General features: G+C 38.7%; 2 protein-coding genes across 10 annotated transcripts in view; one reads left to right on the top strand and one right to left on the bottom strand.

Moving 5' to 3' along the window:
- Window positions 1-34: 34 nt before the first annotated feature.
- LOC135253200 (uncharacterized) lies at window positions 35-9,282 on the top strand. 3 transcript variants are annotated; one of them, XM_064332203.1, is made up of 5 exons: window positions 35-2,491; window positions 2,827-2,883; window positions 4,342-4,406; window positions 5,262-6,238; window positions 8,185-9,282. In XM_064332203.1, the coding sequence occupies exons 2-5, from the start codon at window positions 2,837-2,839 to the stop codon at window positions 8,296-8,298; spliced, it is 1,203 nt and encodes a 400-aa protein (XP_064188273.1). In that variant the 5' UTR covers window positions 35-2,491; window positions 2,827-2,836; the 3' UTR covers window positions 8,299-9,282. The 3 variants fall into 3 exon arrangements, with proteins under 3 accessions (XP_064188273.1, XP_064188272.1, XP_064188270.1); XM_064332202.1 differs by having other exon boundaries at window positions 35-2,516; XM_064332200.1 differs by having other exon boundaries at window positions 35-2,883.
- A 2,367-nt stretch (window positions 9,283-11,649) lies between these two features.
- Window positions 11,650-19,535, bottom strand: part of plppr5b (phospholipid phosphatase related 5b) — a 67,367-nt gene continuing 59,481 nt past the window's right edge. For 2 of the 7 annotated variants that reach the window (XM_064332204.1, XM_064332206.1), the window contains 2 exons: window positions 14,701-14,835; window positions 11,650-14,562 (listed from right to left, as the gene is read on the bottom strand). In XM_064332204.1, the coding sequence (XP_064188274.1) occupies window positions 14,440-14,562; window positions 14,701-14,835 (258 nt within the window). In that variant the 3' untranslated portion in view covers window positions 11,650-14,439. Of the gene's footprint in view, window positions 14,836-19,535 lie in introns of all 7 variants that reach the window. The other 5 variants (XM_064332209.1, XM_064332210.1, XM_064332205.1 and 2 more) reach the window with 4 other exon arrangements.

Below are 19,535 nucleotides of genomic sequence, written 5' to 3'. Positions count from 1 at the left end.
ATGGTGTTCTCTGACAAAGTCTAATCTCACCCTTGTAAAGAATGAAGAATGTGTTTCAGAGGAGAACCACTTTGGCAATAGCATTCTCTTTAGTTATTGGGGAAATGCAGAATTAGCCTATTATTTAAACTGAAAAAGTAATAAACTACGAGTACATAATGTGTGTAGTGTATCTAACGATCTACTGCATACGTATGTTAGGGGCTGTTGGGTGGTGAATCTAGGCAAATTGCAAATAGGTTCTCAGTGTAGAGATGCACCATACCGTCTGGTATGGAATCCTGAGCGTGAGAGTGACAGCCCTGCTGGACAGTATACAGGAAGTCAGGGTGACATTCAGCAGGGTTCTCCCCAAAACAGAATCAGCTGGCTGCAGTCTGCCTGTACTACAGTACATGTGTATGTAGTACAATCCTCTGGCACACTGACTGCACAGTCTGACTAGATGCACTTTGCATGCATTGGTCTGCACTGTTCTCAGTTGACAGAGGGTGTTGCAGTGATGGGATGGACCTCAAATAGTGTCGGGCACTGCAAATTTGAAGAATGCAACATTGGGGGATAAAACCATGATGAAGTAAATTGTATTCATATTTTTGTCTGATACCTGAGGAGATGAGTTCATCAATAGCACACATGAATTGGTTCACTGTCATGTGCCCTGCCTAGCTCTTGACACCCATCTCTGAAAACAGAATATTGTCAAACATAATATTAAACCAGAAGTCTGGGTTTGTCAACAGCAGTTAGCACATATTTAAGGACTGTCAGCAGATGCCAAAAGGCCTCTCTTGCCAAGGCTGTTTTTATACGCTGCACTTTTATATTTGCTCGGTGGTACATCTGCCTGTCATTAAATTGAAAAAACCATGGAACGCACATCATGTCTGCTATGTGACACTTAATTTCTGTCTTGACACCTCTCACGCACCTGTTCTTCAGATTAAACATCTGGGCTTGGTGCAACAGTCCCTAAATACTGTGCCTATGGACAGCCACTTCTGAATAGAAAAATGCTCGTTTGAGGAAAGTGAGAAGTTAAAACCCAGTAAACCTGGAGTGTGCGGATGAAGCATCTGTCTTTGTCCCCACATCCCTTTTCAGTATGGCTAATCTCATATGTACACAGGTACTGCAGAAGCAGAAAATTAATGCCTACCCCCATAATAGAGTATTGGCCTCAGCTTGTTCTGAATTTGTAGTTATTCTCCATTTATGTAGCACAGGAAGTATTCAAATAAAAAGTTTTAAGCATGTGTTCATTTTTTTGACTTGATAAGCAACACTGCAACCATAAGCTACTTCTCTGTTTTCGGAACTGAAGCCAGGTGGAGCGAGAACCAGGAAACAAAAGCTGGTTTGTTTCCTGTTTATGTTTCCATAGTATTTTCTGAGCTACTAGTGCCTGTTGCGAGGACAAACCAATCAGAAGAGGGTGATGGGTCACATATTTTTAAAAAGCAAGTACAAAATCCACTGGTACAGAAAAAGCCAATTATAATGGCTAATACATTTGTGCTTGAGTAAATGGCTGCTTTTAGGCTGGAGAATTCATAAGTGTCTGCTTTGTCCAGCTCATTGCTTTCTGGAAAAAGAAGGAAAGAAATAGCTGCTCACTAGTGCACTGTCTCTGTCTGTGGCATGCTTCCAGTGATGGGATTTAAGCTGTCTTTATTTTCCGAAGTAATGAGATAAGTACTTCTGCCATTCTGGTGACATTGGACAACTCTGTTACGTAGTGAACAGTTTTGATGAAAAATGCAAATACTCTTAATTCACCGTGAGGTCACCTGGAGATGCTGTCCGTGCTAGAAAATATGTACTATAGCAAATACATTTGAGCAAATCAGATGGCACTGTGTCCGGAGATAAATGTAGGTGGTTCTCGCTTATCCACACAGTGGGAAAACATTAAGGACCCAAATTTCACAGTTCTTGTTTATAGCTGTGTTGAAAAACCTATGTAGTTCATCATGACAAATGACTACAATCTACTACTGTGGTTTGTGTGTGTGTGAGAGAGAGAAAGCGAGAGCAAGAAAAAGATGTGTCGAGTGGGAAAACCTGTGTTTTTAATGAAAAGCATTAGAGCCTGATATGGACTTAATTTCGTTACTCTGCATCACAACTGCTGATAGTACAACACCACTGTTTCAAACATGTGCCTCAGACTGGCTGGAAATTGTGTTTCAGTTGTATTGCCTAACCATATCATCTGTGTGAAGAGCTCCTTCATTTATAAAGAAATCCAGTCTGAGCTGTAGCTAGCTTACTAAAACCAGACAAACTGGCTACATACCGTTGCATAGACACTGTTGCCAATGCAATACGCTGACTAGACTATTCTATTCAGTGGCTTTTTTGTTATGAGCAGTGAGTAATTCTGAGATAAATTCATAATATTCTGTGCCTTGAGCAAAGTTCTGGAAATTACATTTTAAAAAGAAACATGTGGCACAGAGAAGACTGCTGCTGTCTCAGGGAGAGACAGGTGAGATTCAGGTTGCCATTCTAAGGTCAGTTTATTTACCGTGATACTTGGTCCATTAAAGAGAGTGAGCAGATTGCATTATACAGTAAGGTTATGTTAAAAAGGTTTGTTACAGGATCAAAATGTTCTTAGAACCTCTTTTTTTCATTTCCATATTAGACTTATGGAACAACCTTTGGCTCTGTTTTTGAGTCGGAGTATTGAGTGAAATTAGTGAGCCATGCCAAGGTTCCTGGTTACTGTTGTGTATCAGTGTAATTACAGCAGTGGGGGTGAAATCAATTCATGAGTGTAACTGCTTGCTCTTATCAATTCTTTTACATTTGGATTCACAGAGAGGGGAATATGAAGGAGGGGCAGTATCCACAAAAGCCTTACCCAACAGGAAACAGGTAAAATTTTATTTTCGTTTTAAACCATGGCTTTATGCTAATATAGGTATTTCCCTTTCAAATGTATCTTCCTCCTCTACATGGAACGGTGCAGAGCAGTGTTTCAGTAAGTCACATGAGAGAGTCTTGGTTCATTTGCAATTTTGTTTTGTTTTTGGGGGTCAGTTCTGTATCCCTCAGTTTCAGGCAAATGTAAAATGTTATTTCATCAAAACAGAAAAGAGATCCTCTCAAATCAGGAACCTTTCCATATAGGCATGAGCTTAGTGGGAACAACTTCTTCTTCTTCTTCTTCTTCTTATTAGTATTAATAATAGTAACAACAACAATATTATTATTAATACTATTATATTGCTTTCTTTCTTTTAACATAGCTTGTTATTTAAAAATATTTTACAGAGAAAACAAGGAGCTTTTTGGCAAATTTCCAATTTATAAAACATTTGGAAGTTGAGCTGCCTCCAATGCCACAGAATAGCTTGCACATTTTGTTAAAGTCACTAAATCCTACAGTCTCTGCAGCCGTCTAGTTTCAGAGCCCTGCTGTGTATTTATTACACAGCTGTTTCTGGAAAACCCTTGGATGCTAGGAAGTGTGATTTCTTTTAAAAGACATTTTAAGAAATTACTGGGTACAACTGTGTAAATCAGCACCACTTAGCACTTAGCCCACAGTTATATAGCTGAGCTATTATAGATTTACAAAGTATAACAGATTATCACATAATGGCCTTCTTTCACAAGGAAATATGGCTGTACATGATATATATATATATATATATGTGTGTGTGTGTGTGTGTGTGTGTGTGTGTTTGTTTTGAAGAAATGAAGGCTGGTTGGAGTTGATGTAATGTTGATATACTTAATGATTCTTACATTTCCTACATTGCTTTAATTAGCATAGTGCTCAGATAAGGTCTTTTGTGTTATTTTGTTTTTGTAGAATTTTGAGATTTTATCAATAGTAAGATGTTAAATGGAAAAACTCCATTTAAAATTGAATTTAGTCTAGGACTAGGCTTAATCTGTGTCTGTGAGACAGGCCATTTGATGTTTTTCTTTGTTGCTCACACTTTTGCATTGTAAAAATAAGGACCTTTATAGGTTGTAACTGAGTTTGAGTGTCTCAGAGGTTCTATTGTAAACGTAATCTATTTAGGCTGTTGGCGATGACTGCATTCATGACATGATTGCGTATTCGCATGCAGTCAGAATTTCGTTTCAGAACAGAATTAGCTGATCTCAAACTTCCATGCAGCCTACATCTCATAGCCTCATAAGTGCAGTTATAGTATTTAGTAAAAATTATCTTGAGTGGTATTGTGACTTCCCCCTTTAACCTATAGCTCAGTACCAGCTAAACTAACTAGAAAATAAACTGAATATCAAGGTTGAATGTTTAAAGCACATTGATGTTTTATGTAATTGGTCGTAACAAATTCAACAATGTTGTCCTAGAAATGGCAAAATGAACCCTCTCTACAGTGCTTGGGAGGTATCTGATGAAGTTGATGGTCTTTGTGGTAAGTAAACATAGCAGACCATAGATTTATAATACATTTGAATAATGATGTGTTGTATATATACTCAAAATATGTGTTAAAAAATTGTAGAAGACCCCTTATATTGTCAAAACAGAATAGTTTTACTTGCAGCTTCATTGTTCATTTACTCTCAACATTTCCTAGCCGTTCCCATTTTGTGAGTGCACATGCATATGTGTGTACCCATGCAACAAAAAATAACCTTGTTAAGACCAGATTGACGCAAACTTATTAAACCAAGACAGCTGTTTCCATTTGTGGCACTAGTTCAAAAACAGTGTCCCTGCTTCCTCAGCCAGGGCCAGTCCTCCGGAAGGCAGCTGCAAGTACATTATTGATCAGCATTTGCGGGGGTGGACTTGGACCTGACATTTATAGTTATTACCTCTGATTAATCATAGACCTAACATGTTGAAGCTGTCTCAGCAGTTCTAATGTGCTGGCTGCATACCCAGGCTAAGCTAAAAAGGAAATGCTGCTGTGGAAAGAACCTACTGCTTCTCTGTGAGGAAATCTATAAATAGGGCATTTGAAGTCAAAGTCAAATGACTGGAAAATTTTGGAGCGTACCATTCATATTCATATTCACTCAGCCCAGCAGGTACAGCTAAGGGTCACAGTGAATAACGCTATGGCTGTGAGCTACAAGCACTTTCTGTTCTGTTTAAGTTCTTGATGAAAATTGAAGTAAATTTTATTCTGTGAATTTCAGAATGTTTTGGATATACAGTAAACAAAATGCAGACCATGTATACTCTTACTCTATGGTATGAACCCTGGCAAAAATTAGGTTTTCTACTTTCATCAACATTTTTGTTTTCTCATTTATTATAGATGAGAATGAATTTTACCAAGAGGGTACCTTTGTATCTAAACAGAAATGCGAAAGTCTGGATGAAAGGAATATTGTGGTATCATGTCATTTGCTGGCCCAAACGGCATCTGTCGTTGAAGAGCTGGGCCAAGTTGCTGAGGAACATAAAGGTGGGGATTTGCCTGAGAAGATTCTCCTTCCGATCAGGTCATCTAACAAGGATTTAAAAGAACACAAGAACAAGCAGCTTGATATATCCAGCACTCAAAATTTTCTCAAGTCAGATCTGTCCGCTTGTAAACAATGCTCTGGCCCAAATATCCACCCGACGTCTCATGCTAATTCAAGAGTGAAAAGCCTGATACCACTGGCCCAGAGAGTCTTCTCTGCTGCATGTGCCGAGCCAAGAAAGGAAATGGCCTTTGGGAAAAATCAGGAAATCTCAAAACAGGCACACCACCTGGTCTCAGCTGGCAGCATGCTTTGGCCACACAAAACACCAGGTCTCAAGACCAGGGCATCTGGCAAGTTGCTGGACCTGTGCCCCAAGAGTGCTGCCACCAGGGGGAAGCAGAGGGCGAGGTCGCACAGTGGCTATGTGTCTGTTGATGAAGCTGGACCGGTCAGTCTCAGGTCGGCAAGCCTGGTTCTGGGTCGTGAAGGAGTGCAGGCACGGAATATTTGTGCGAGCTGGCAGAAGGAATTCGAGACGACCTATCACCGGTTCCGAGACTGTGGTTCGGGATCGGGGGGGTACAGCTTGAGGCTGTGCCACGCTGATTACAGACAGCCCATCTACAGTGGGGTCACCCAAGGCCGCATTCTACCCAGCACACACCTCTATCTCTGGGAAACGGTCAGCAGAGGTTCCAGCCAGCACGCTCGTTCTCAGTTCAGACCGTTCATGTGGAAGAGTGAAGGAGATGAAAGAGGAGCGACAGGACCTTCAGGACACCCTGCTGACAGTCAGCCAGACAGCCAGGCAGCTCGGCCCAAGGTAAGCTGTTCCTTTATATTGTTCTTATGAAGTTACTTCATTGTACAAATTCCCACCAGGCTTGACTGAGCAGGGTTCTTATCGCGTCAATTACCCGGTTTCCTGAATATATTCAGTAACATTTCCTTTTGTGAAGCCACATACATCATGCCACACAGTTTCTGCTCCAGAACATTATATCGTATTAAGAAGAACTGCATTTGATATGCAGAAACCCACACCTGGTTCCACACCTGTGCTTTAAAAAGAGCTTCTTCTGAATGGTGATTTTACAATGTCTGACAAATAAATGTTACACCGCAAGTCTATTTTTGGTCTTTTATCTCTCAGTAAATTTTCAAAAAGAAATAGCATCACTCACATAAGCAGTCACATCCCCGGACCCTGTGTCCTATTTAAAATACAATCAATCAATGAGACAACACTTTTCCTCATTTATAGGCATCTTTACGTTTATGTGATGCATGAAAGTAGTTCTGCTAGAACGACTGGGATCATTTCCTCATGTTACAGAAGAACAGCCATCCCCTATGAATACATAATCTACGTATTTCTGCAGAATTTTACATGCTTCCATTTGGTCTGGTGCACCACCGTCCCGGCCGACATCACTGTAAACTCCATTTCAACCCTTTGAGTGGTGTTCAGCTTGAGCGCTGCTCTCCCTGCCCATCTGTTCCCACACTTCCTAGCTCTCTGCTGTGTTCTTTTCAAGAGCTTTCGGAACTGACAAATCACCCCTCTGCTAACACATAGCTCCACACCCTGTTCCCACTCTACCCCTAGTCTGCCCCCTCCACCGCCCGTCTACTGCTGCTGCCCCATCTGTCCACTCCCTTCCCTCTGCATGGCCTGTCGGTTCTCATCTCTGACCCCGCACTGAGTCACTGAACACCTGTCGCTTTCTGAAGACTCGCCTCTTCACACTGTATTCAGCTCTCTGTAAACTAGATCTGTCCAGAAGACATCATACCACTTAATCACCATTTTGATGTACCCAACTGGTATATATTCTAATGTACTGTAATTAAATAATGCAACAAAAAACCTTGATGTATTCAAATAGGCCCCAATGTGAAAAGATAAGTCTTTTTACAGAATACAGTACGTTATCAACAGTCTTTTAAGGTTTATTAAAGGTGCAGTTTGCCAAAGACATCTTTAATTATATCAATGAATAGCAGTATATTGATAATATGACAATGTTTTAAATGAGGTGCCTTTCTAAGAAGTGCATTTATTTGCATAGAGCATGGCTTGGCTGACTTGTAAATCTGTGTGTGCTGTTAAAATGTCAAGTTGATAACAAAATGGCAGAAGAAAATGACCAAACTGTTTTTGGTTGGACAGTGGATCCTGAATAAGAAGTTCAGTTCTGGCTGAATTTAGGCTGTAGGCTAGTCAATCTATGGCAGTTTTCCCTGAAAATTGAGACACATTTCTCCAGGATCAATGTTTTCCTTCATTTAGATCAGTGACCATTGAACCTATAGTGATATGCAATTGTTGAAAAAATGTAAATTTGTTACTCAAACCTAAGTGTAAACCATCATGGCCGTTAGACTCTTGGTCTAGGCAACCCACTCAAGGTAACACAATAATGCACGTGCCCCACTGGGAAACAATGCCTGCAGATACCTATCTGAAACTAAATGTCATTCCACAGTGCTCATTCCACAGATGTTTGTACATTTTGTTAGGTGTAAGTCTTGTTGTGTAAGTAACTTTGTGTTTCATGTCAGGTCCCCCTTGTAAAAGAGATTTCAATCTCAATGGGGTTTTCCTGGTTAAATAATGGTTAAATAAAAATAAATAAATACAAATGTCAGGAATCACTTTCTTCTTATGACTACAACACAAGATGAATGCTCTTCACTGGTAGACAGATACAAATGGGTAATTCACCTTCCCTCTCTGCTTGTTTTTTGTTGGTTCTTTTCCTACAGGACATAAGGTGCCAATCAATGCGACAGCAGAATCCTGAGCCCCCACAGACTGAGCAATGGCAGGATCAGGACTTCACGCTGAAACATATTCTGCAGGTCCTACAATGCAGATGAACCCATTCCAATGCTCTCAGCTTCCACATTTTGTGTCCGAAACGATTATTGCCCAATAGTGGTCTTTCTCAGCCAAAATTTCATAGTATGGTTGTAAAGCTTCCAGGTTATTTTATAGGCAGCTCTTCTCAGATATTTGCAACACACACATATGTGTACATTTTGTTTTTATTGAAAGACTGTGCATTTTCTTATTTTCCTACAGTGTAAAAGGTCATAGTGTAATAAAAGAAACACAAAAGTTAACATGATAACTGATTGCAATGGAATAATATAAAAACAACACCTGCTGACCAGAATTTCAATAACATCCTCACAATACAATTAGCTACCCTAGAAACAATATAACAGTCTAAATTGTGAACAATAATTTAACGGACAAAAACCAACAAAAATATTTTTCCAAAATGTTGCATAGATCCAATATGCAACAACAAAAAAATATGTACAATCTGATAATGATTTTGTGGTGTTTTCTGTATTTTTGTAGTCGGTGTGATAGAAAAATAATAATATAACAGAAGCAAAATAAACATTATATTGACAAACCAGATATTAAAACATTTCCAACAATGCCATCAGTACCAATCCTTAATAGTTATAACTTACATGAGTCTGGGATATTAAAGTAACTTGAACTAGGAGAAATATGCACCTTGCATGAGTATGCACAAAGTATACACAAGTATACACCTTGTGTAGACACACAGACATCACACTGTGTCAGGATACAACTGCACATAACTGTAAAAACATAAAACTGCAAGTTAATCAAAAACATCAAGACTTATATTAATATATTATTCATATTTCTGATTTAAGTTTACACTGCTGCTATGCACGTTTTATCAGATTTTTAAAAACATGATTTTAGTTTAATTTTGTATTTTTAAGAAGTAGTCTAGTGGTTATTTATATTTTTTCTAACTGAGATGAAGCTGGAGATGTTGAAATCAGCTTGATTTAAAGTGCTATTTTCAGTTTAATGTAAGAGCTAAATATACTTTATTTCAGGGAGAGATACATCTGTTTACGGGATAGAATATCACTTCAGATTGATGTAATCACAGCAATTGCTATTTTGACTATGCATATTATTTACGCGCTCAGAAAAATATTTGGTTGTGTGTGTGTGTGTGTGTGTGTGTGTTCATGCATGTGCACATACATGTTGGACAAAACTGTTTCTATTGCATCTGAATATGCTATTCTTTATCTGCATATCCTTTTGGCAAATATCTTTTGGAGGAATATTATCATTTAAAGCACGATGCTATATTTGACATTTGATGACATGACAATTTCCACCTGTACTCATGAGGTATCTTTTAAAGTGTAATAAATAATCATCTATTCTCGTGTCTCACCTCTTACAGAAATATACTGAGTCGCTGATGCATGTAAATTTAAACAAATTAATGTGATTTTACTATGAACAAACATGAGTATTATACCTCCACAGATAACATACTCGGATTTATGTTAAATATGAGTACTAGTAAATAGAAAGGGTGAATACTTGCCTAAATACTAGTGGTAAATGGACAGACAGGATAGTTCCATTTAATGTTAAAAATACATAAACGCTATTAATGGGTGTTAAAATTCACATATAGGAATGTAGATAGAACTCTTTCACATTAAAGGTGCAGTATGAAAGTTTGGAGAAACGAGCGAGAGAGAGCTGTATTTTGAAAAAAAATATTTCACTCCCTACCCTTAGCTCTCCCTCCAAAGCCCCGCCCTCCAAACACAGGCATGGCATGTGTGCTGCCTGTCACCTGAATACTGTAGAGAGCACACGAGCATTGAAAAGTGAAGTAGGGAGAGTGAAGCACATCATTCCTCATTCACAGTCTAGAAAGTAAAACTCATAACGTCACCATAATGAATGTAAACTAGTTTTTATATACAGCTATGAGCTAACAACAGCAAATAATTGCAGACACCGGTATTTTTCCTGAGAAGACCCAGACAAAGTTATGGGTGAAACGTTAGTCAAATAAACATTACTAAATGAATCTGGAACTGAAGTGTGTGATTTATTTTTTTTCGCTTGAACAGCATAGGTAGCTATAAACATAGCTAGCTTGCTACAGATAAGCTACAATATAACACCTAACGTACAGCATAGCTATAAAAGTGGGATAAATACATTAGCTAACTAGCTAATTTTTTTAGACAAAGTTTGGGGCAGTAACAGATTCCAATGAAAATAGAACAAGCAAATAATTATTTGCCCAGCAGAAATACTGCATGCTCAGTGTCGCTTTATGTCCCTGAGCTCTCGCTGAAAGCCAAACCAATGTTCACTCAAGTCTTGTCTCTTGATTGGTTCAATCTTTTTTGATCCTTTGACAGTCTTTTCTAGTTTTTTATTTTATTTTATTTTTTTATATGTAATCAGTAGTAGTCATTGTAGTCAAAGGCAGAACTGGTAATTTTGGCAGACTGTTCTCTACCAATGTTATTTTGTTTTCTAGACAACTAGCTAGCTAGCTAGCTATAGCACTATCCTCTGCTCTGATAGTGCTGTAAATGTGCAACACGATTGACATGGAAAGAACTGTTCTGATTGGGCTCCTTGCAGAAAACTACCCTGATTGTTATTAAGATTCAGGTGCTGATGAGTGGCTGATTTTAGATCCTGGGCCAGTCAGAGAGACTGGATTTTATCGATATCTGTTGGGATGTGAAGGAAATTTAACCAAATATGAACAAAAGTGTTAAAAAAAAAAACCTACATACTGCACCTTTAAAAACAACTTGATCGGGAAACTAAGCAAACATTTACTTCAAAAAGCTTCTAAAAAGCAACAGAAGATGTTGAAATGCAAGCATTTGAGACTGTTTGTTACTGATCTTATTTGGCTTTTCAACATTTCTTCCTTAAGTTTGCAACCAATAGTATGAGAACCCTTGGTGAAACAAGGGGACAGAGTGCCATTCATTTTCACAACATTGATCAAGACAAAAATCCAATTGCACAGGGGATGCCCACAATATGGGGCTTTGTTCCTTGTTGTACTGAGTGTATATAACATGACTCCATTATTCTTCTCACTTAGCTATTGAAATTACCCAGAATTCCATCTAACAAATACAAGTGATTGTCTGGTCGATTCTTTAAGTAATAATGTGCGAAGCAGATAAATGCATTGCAATGAGCTCATATTGACTTTCATATTGGCTTTCTCTATCTCTCTCTATGCACCTTCCTAGACACACACACACACACACACACACACATGCACACACAATCTGTGGCAACTGATGGCATATCAATTGCCACACAAAACAAAATGCTTCACAGACATGTAAAACATCAACATTTTGTTTGTCTATGGACATTGTTCATGTGTGGTAAACAGCACAGTATTAACATGATACCTCTCAAACAGAGTGCTCATCCGTAATATCAAAATAACCTGAATAAATTGCTTAGTTTACAAGCATACAAAATATTATAACATAAAAATATTATGTCTTATATTTTAGGGAGATCATAATTCCATGTATCCGCTCTACCAATACAAGAGAATTCCACGTTACCGAATGAAATGCTTGAATTAACTTAATAAAATATCACTAAAAAATAAATGTATTGATCACCATTCATAAAAATATAACAATTTTGTTGTATTTGTGTATCTGTGATGTTGTAGGGTAATTCCATTTATTTTGTCCTTAATCACAAGCTGCACACAAACTGCAGAAGTTGCCACGGTCAGGTTTCTTTCTTTAAAAAAGAGCCTTCATAGACTTTTAGTCTCAGACATAGACTTAAAACAACACTAAAAGATCTAAAGTGGCTGCTAAAAAATCAGAGTATCTGAAAAAAAAATGTGAAAAAGCAGGAAGTATCTTAAATGCACTGTTATTTCACGTCAAGACTGAGGATCTTTAAACACCGACATGGATGAAGAGAGTGTAAACTAAATTATTATAAACAATGAGAATTAGCATTGCACTACGACAACTGGACAGTGAACAGCGATGATGTCCAATGCGTCTGGCAAACGGCGGCTTCAACGTCATGTGACTTCAGCGAAGGCGATGTGATTCTGTGGGACAAACAAACAAACATGAGATCCTTGCAGGAATGCTAAAACGGATTATCTGAGACTGTTTGTACATATTGGTCAAGAATACGATGGTACCATTCATGCAGATGGACATAGGATAAAATGTCATAGTTGAAATTTGAATGAAATATCAAACATATTTTTAAATGATAACATTATATAAACTAGGTGAAGTGCAGTGTATATATAAGCAGCTTTTGCACAGGTTTGGCTTGCAGCAGGGCAAGCATACTGGTGTGTGGAAGCACTCCAGTGCTTTTAAGCAGCCAAACCTGCCATCTTTGGATTTTTGCCATGGCCTGAAGAACCCATCATAGCAAGAGAAGCAGCCATGCATTGCGGGCAGAAGCACTGTATCTCCATGCTACCTTGATAATCTTGTTCAACTGCCATATAACCCCTGTCTGCTCCCCAAATCTGAAACCAAACGAGCCTGGTGAGATGCAATCGAGCCATTTGTACCAGAAAAGGGATAGGTGTTAATATTTACCCATTTACAGTGTGAGTGAACAGGATATCACACAGAGGACTGATATTTCCATATTACTGTAATGTGTCGTTTTTGGTCCTGTGTGGTCCACTGGCTGTGGTGATCATTCTTATATATGACTCTAATGCTGTTAAGACCGTTAAAGCAGTGATTTCACAATACAAATATGACCATATATACTGCTCATTGTTTAGAAGTATTGGAGTATGACATTCAGTGCCAATTTGTCATATTTTCAACTAATATGTAAAACATTTCTATTATAAGTACTTCACTATTGTTAGTATTAATATCCTCCTGTGATCCAACCAGAAAAAAAAACAGTAAGTATTTTCATTTTTGACATAATGCAAGTGTCTTGGGTGACAAAAACATGTTGCATTGTAGCAAAAATATTCTCAAAAATATTACTTATTTTAATTTTGCTGAATGTCCCTAGTAGTGTAGATTTCAGCATAGTAGAACATATGGCTTTTGGGATTAAGACCCAAAAATTGAGACTCTTGTCTGCCACTGGGGACAAAATTAATTACCAGGTCTTTGGAGGATATATTGAAACATTTGTTTTGCCATATATTGAACCCTTAAATCTAGTGGGTGCCTTGACTGTCACTATACAGCGAATCTTCTGTCTTCCTTGCTTGACAGCATCAAGCTTCAGAATGCCTTTCATTTGACAGTGAACATTTGTAGTATATCAATTATATTCAGCTTTCCCAGAGGTGGAAGTGTTTTCTTCTCTGGAACAGTAAAATTTTTTGTCATCACTACAATAACTTCTTTCAGAGAAAACGTCCACCAAAAGAAACCAAAAATTTCCTGGAGAAAATGCAAATACTTCTCAGAGATTTCACAGCATGCATTTTCTCACAGTCAATCAAATAACCACAAGTTCCATTATTGAAGAAGAAACTGAATTAATCGCACACAAGCAATGTGTAGTTCAAAGATTTGCCTGTTGTTTTTATTTTGTGAAAAAGCACACCTTTATTCATACTCTATGGTTTAACTAATAATGCCATTCCAGGTCTGATAGAAATATGAATTAAACAGTTTTATTAAACACAATTAAACTCACCAAGTGTTCTGATACTTGTTGAAAACAGGGGTATAATGAGTGCTTAAAGCTTTGAGTACAGTTTTTACCTCAGCTGCAAGTACTCTTGGAAGGTGTAAACCACTGTCACTGTGCAGTGTTTGTGTGGCTATTTTGTAGACATTTTTATTTGTAGACATCAGTGAAAAGACTAAAGGTCTGTATTGTTAAGGCCTGTAAGGCCCATGTGACCTTATAGAGAATTTTCAGACAAAGTGGATAAAACAAGCAAACAGACAGAATAAGGTTCACACAAACAGCCAAATACTTGAGTGCCAAGTCCTCTGGATAATGGAATGAAATTATAGTATTCATAAATTTCATGGAAGTTTTTTTTTGTTTTGTTTGTTGTTTAAAAAAAAAAAACAATTTACTTGTGCCATTTTTTATATGAAAGAAACTGGGCCAAATCAAACATTAGCATTCTCCAGAGCCTTAGCAGCCTTCTCTCCACACAGGTGCGCATACGTTTATTGCCTTGTGTGATGCCGGTGATCGAATCGACTCATCCCTGTGATCCAGCTAAAGAACCTCATGAGCCGTGCTTTGAATGAGGTAGATGGGAGTGCCTCTTCCTCCCTAAGGTCTGAAACCTAAAGGATATATGTATACACACAGCACATGTCATGAGCGACCTACTGTAAGACACTTCACAAAGCTTGATAGCGGAGAGCTTGAACCAATGAGGGTGTTTCTGGTTCCATTTGCACTCGAAGTCCAGGCCACCGTACCTGTGAGGCGATGTATTTTTCCAGTGGGCTCTCTACTCTGGGCAGGTTGATCATGGGAGCATTGGTCATGCTGTCCTGTGGTGGATTTTCACTCAGCAACAACTTTCCTTTGAAGTTGTGAACCACACACACAACCTTTAACAGAATGGAGACAAAAAAAAGTAGAGAGAGTCGGTTTTCATGCGCTCACACGCACACAGACACTCTCGCTGATTCACTGTGAGAAATAGTGCATATCACCTCTCCCAGGCAATGATGAAGAATAATTCTTCATTACGCATAATGACTTGCCAAGCTCATCAAGCAAGAAGAAATCAGCACGATATAAATCTGTGTGCTCCTGTGTGTGCGTCTGCACGTGTGTATGTGTGCCCTGAAGGAGGTTAAACCATGCAATGAATGGTCCGTGACAATCTCCAATAAGAGGAAAAATCAAGCATTAAAGGGAATTAAATTATGTCATTCATCTTCCGCTGAAGATAACAAAGCAGTCTATTTTTGTTCGGATGCCTCTCAATTTGCTTTGTTCCCATAAAGTGCCCGGTGACACTGCCCTGGAGTGTTCTAATGAATTGAATACATATTAATGTTCTCTGTTACTATACATTAATTCCTTCCATCTATGCTACCTCAATGGCTTCTACAGCACACTCGTTCCAAACTCATTAAAGCTCTTTAATGCTATTATTATGGTATAGGATTTATGGTGTGATATTTGTGCTAGAAATAATAGCCTATGTAATACTTGAACTACAAAAAGCTGTCTCGGAAAGCTAACAAAACTAGATCATGTGAATGCACTTATTGTTTCCATGGCACTTGGAGGTTAATCATTGCCCTGCCAGTGTTGAATGTTGACTCCTGATACTGTACTATGCAAGTCATTCTGGATAAGAGTGTCTGCTAAATACCAAATTGTAATTGTAGGATGCCAGTATATATCTGCATTGCAATTTAGCAAGATCTTTGCTATGTTATCTGAACAAAGCTGTAATGATAATAGTTGTGTATATTATCTTGAATTTCCTTAACAAATATTTCCTGTTGATTGTCTCTTCATTCTCTTTCAGCCTCTTCTTGAATATGACAGTACTATCAACACTGCGCTCTGTGTGTTACCCAGTGCCTGTTGCCAGGGCAACTATTGACTAAATGGTGCCACTGCCTCACAGAGGAAGGAGAAATAACTGCAGCGTGCAGCAATCGTAATAGCAGCACCAGTTCAGCAGACACGTTTCTATAGTGACTTCACAACTGGGGGCGGCATGGTGGTGCAGTGAATAGCACTGTCCTCTAAGAGCAAGAAGGTACCAAGTTCAAATCCTGATCAAGGGCCTTCCTGCATGTCCTCCCCATGTCCGCGTGAGTTTCACTATGGTTTCCTCTCACAGTCCAGAGACATTCAGCAGGCTAATCAGAGACTTTCGTTTGGCATGAATGTATACGTGAATGGTGTGAGGGCCCTGTAATGGATTGGGAACCTGTCCAGGGTGGATTCCTGTCCTCTTGCTCACTGCATACTGGGATTGGCTTAACTACTATGAAGGTCATAAATGACATTCAACATGCATCAGACAGAAGCATCTTTGTGCCCCCCTGTACACTTACTGATCTTATCCAAAAAGAATTCAAAACTGCCTCATTGACAGAACGGAATTGTAATGAGTCAGATTCACAAAATAAACCTGTTCCATAAGAATCGCTCATTTTCTTGTAAAGAAATAATGGGCTCTATTTTCCAGCAGGCACATAGTGTGTTGCAAGCTGTTGCACTGGCAGTGGTATTTTCATCATGGATTTTGACGCTCCTGAGCCTTTTGGGGATTCTGTGACTCACCGTGTGCCAAAGTGGGAGACGAGCTGCTGCTGAGGGTGTGTCAGTCAAGATATAGGATCGCATTACAATTTTGGCGCAGCTCATTGTAATTTTTGGGGCTGCTTACTCTGTAATTCACTCCTGCACCACCCACCTGCTCAAACCAGGTCTATGCTGGAAGTTGAAGCCCAGCATATGGGGCACTGCTAATTTATGAGCTTTCCCATGCAATGCATGTATGATCATAGCCTATTAAAAAGCTAATCATTGGGTTTCACAAATATATGTCCAATTTGACTTTGATATAAATCCCACAAGAAAAATTCATACTTTGTATTTTGTTCATTGTCTTTTTTTCTTTTTATATAATTTTAATTCCTGTATTTATTTCAGTTTTTAATTGTTTATGACGGTTCTTAAACTACAATTTGGTCCCCAGGGTACTGTATTCTTTTTCTTACCCCACATCTATAATGAGAAGAATGACAATAAACTGCAACATAAAAAATCTTTTCATTTTAATTATGTGACTAGTTAAAATGAATGTGGTCACCATGACGTTTATGCAGTTCATGCAGTGCCGCAGGAGGTCTGCAGGATAGTTGCAGCTGATATAGAGTGCAACACAACCGGTTCCTGCATGCAACCAGGAATGCCTATAGAGTCAACTACATTTCTTTTGGACAATCTGCAATATTTTTCTTAACATTTGGCTTTATATTGTACCACGTTGGTCTGCCATTCACTATTATTGTAAGAGCTTACTTATTAGGACTATTGGGACATATACATTTTATAATACATTTTATAATATCATTTTAGCATCAATTTTTCTGTGATCACCACTGCATTTAAATAGCCTAAAACGAATGATTAAGCAGACTTACACAATTTTTAGTGATATCAGTACAAAGTAGATGTGCGGACAGCAGTAGTAGAACATGGAAATTGGCAGTATGCCAGGGCGCTTTGCGTCTGGCTCTTAAAGGGAATAAAAAGAGGTCCTTTGATTGGCTATGAGTGGATCCAGCTGCAATAAACCCGCTGATAATATATTCCGCATAATCCATCCTGTTTTCCACTTGACAACGTGCACTTATAGCTGTACACTCCTCGCCACTGGTCACGAAAATACCAATATTCAGTAGCCACAACTGCACCATTGACTCCACCAGTGCACCGTGTGACATTCCAGAAAATAGAGCCCAATATCTATGGTAATGTTGTACTGCTAAATATCATTTGTAGTTTAATATAATTTATATATGATACCACTATCTCCTCTTGTTTCATATGCGCTATACACAAAAAGTCAGAGATGGCTGAAGTAACATTGCAGATATTTATTTTTGAAAAACCTATTCCCTCTGCCACTCCAGTGTTAATGAGAGTTAGCTTTAGTGGAGCTCAGTCTTTAGAGTAAACACATCCCCTTAAAACACTGTACCCTGCTGTGAGCTCAACTCCCCTGCAAATGATCTGCCAGCCCTGTGGGCTTGATCTTATCTGATTGCATTCATTTTCTTTCATTCTTTCCTGTGCTTGCATTGAGTAAGAGAATGAGTAAAGGCACACACACACGCACACACACAGATTTGCCAGTGGGTTCTCGAGATGGATTTTCTAATGAAATGCGCCTTTATGTACAGTACAACAGCATGAAAGCATCTCAACTGCATGAACAGAATAGGAGTCTGTGTAAATAGTCGAACGGAAGCAATTACATCAATGATGTCAATTAATAAACATCAGCATCAGCAGGGTTTGCCTTGCATATTGAACACCTGTCACAATCTGACCTAACGTAATGTAAGGAATCTTCGGTCTCCATATTCCAGGACCCGTCTTCCTATTGGCACAAAGCACCCTGCAGCACTGCATGAGTCCAGGAGGTCATACAGCACAGCCAATATGGAAAACGTCCGTCAACACATCCATGTTTTCCTGTGTTAATATCATGCCCACAGACACCTTGAGGCCACAGGATTCCTACCAGTCATCCGAGAGATCCCTCCAGAGCCTAACCCCAAGCCATTTTACCACCAAGGATCACCAAGTGGAAGTGATCAGGGCATTCAAATTCTAGCAACAAGTTATGGGTAAAAAAACCACACAGCTCACACCATGCATGCAAGCAGCTCATTGACAAAAGCAGCCTTGCTGTGTGTGGTGTAAACTGTAGAAGGGAATGTCTTATCTGCACAGCCACATTTCCATCTGCGTTAAGCTGTGCCCAAATAATGTCTGTTGCCTGGCTGTGGCACAGTGGTCTAAACTCATATCTATTTCCTTTCTCAAGTGGCATGTAGGAATCACAGAAAATACATCTCTTGCTATATCCGCTCTGTGGCTCAGAATCAGCTTTGCAGGAGTTGTGCGGATCAGACCGTGGAAAGACTATTAGACGTGCTAGGAGGAGGGGGATGGGAACTGTGGTTATGGCTAATGGGAGTAGCGTTAGAAACATCAGTGTTTGTGTATTGGCTGCTCAGTGGCAGTGACTCAAGGGCTCAACAGCTTTATCAAGTCCTTAGTTTAGTCCAAGACTTCAAAGTGTGTCGTTGTCTATGAGTAATTAGCTACTGTTGGTAAAAAGAAAAAATCAAGGTATAATCAGTTTTGGGAATTTGAGTTGGCTGAGGAACTCATGCCATGCTGTATCTGTACATTCAGCAGATAAATTGATACCCTCATTATTATTTTTTTATGGAGTGGTTAAGGTATAAAATGATTTTAGCTGACATATTGCTTAATTTTAATCAATTAGTCCTCATGGGGCCAATAAATTAGCATGAAATGTGGTTTAATTTCCCCTTGACTGGTATTCTGTTGAATTGCATTTAAGTTACAAATACTCGTGTGACTTTGGCAATGTAAAATTAGTTTCACATGGTTTAAGTTTTCATGTATAATTTTTGTGCATATATACTTTTCTCTTGTATTAACTGTTCGAACATTCACATACATCTTCAGTATTGTAAATTAAGAGAATATACTGTATTGGCTGATTAATTAGTTG

Source organism: Anguilla rostrata, chromosome 4, assembly GCF_018555375.3.
Source record: "Anguilla rostrata isolate EN2019 chromosome 4, ASM1855537v3, whole genome shotgun sequence".
Classification (NCBI taxonomy): domain Eukaryota; kingdom Metazoa; phylum Chordata; class Actinopteri; order Anguilliformes; family Anguillidae; genus Anguilla; species Anguilla rostrata.
Note: the sequence above shows the minus strand (reverse complement) of the source record. Positions and strands in the feature narration are given on the sequence as shown.

Coding starts and splice junctions, on each gene's coding strand:
- LOC135253200 (XM_064332200.1), top strand. CDS start 2,777: ATGAGTGTAACTGCTTGCTCTTATCAATTCTTTTACATTTGGATTCAC. Junction 4,407..5,261: donor TGAAGTTGATGGTCTTTGTG/GTAAGTAAACAT, acceptor CATTTATTATAG/ATGAGAATGAATTTTACCAA. Junction 6,239..8,184: donor GCCAGGCAGCTCGGCCCAAG/GTAAGCTGTTCC, acceptor CTTTTCCTACAG/GACATAAGGTGCCAATCAAT.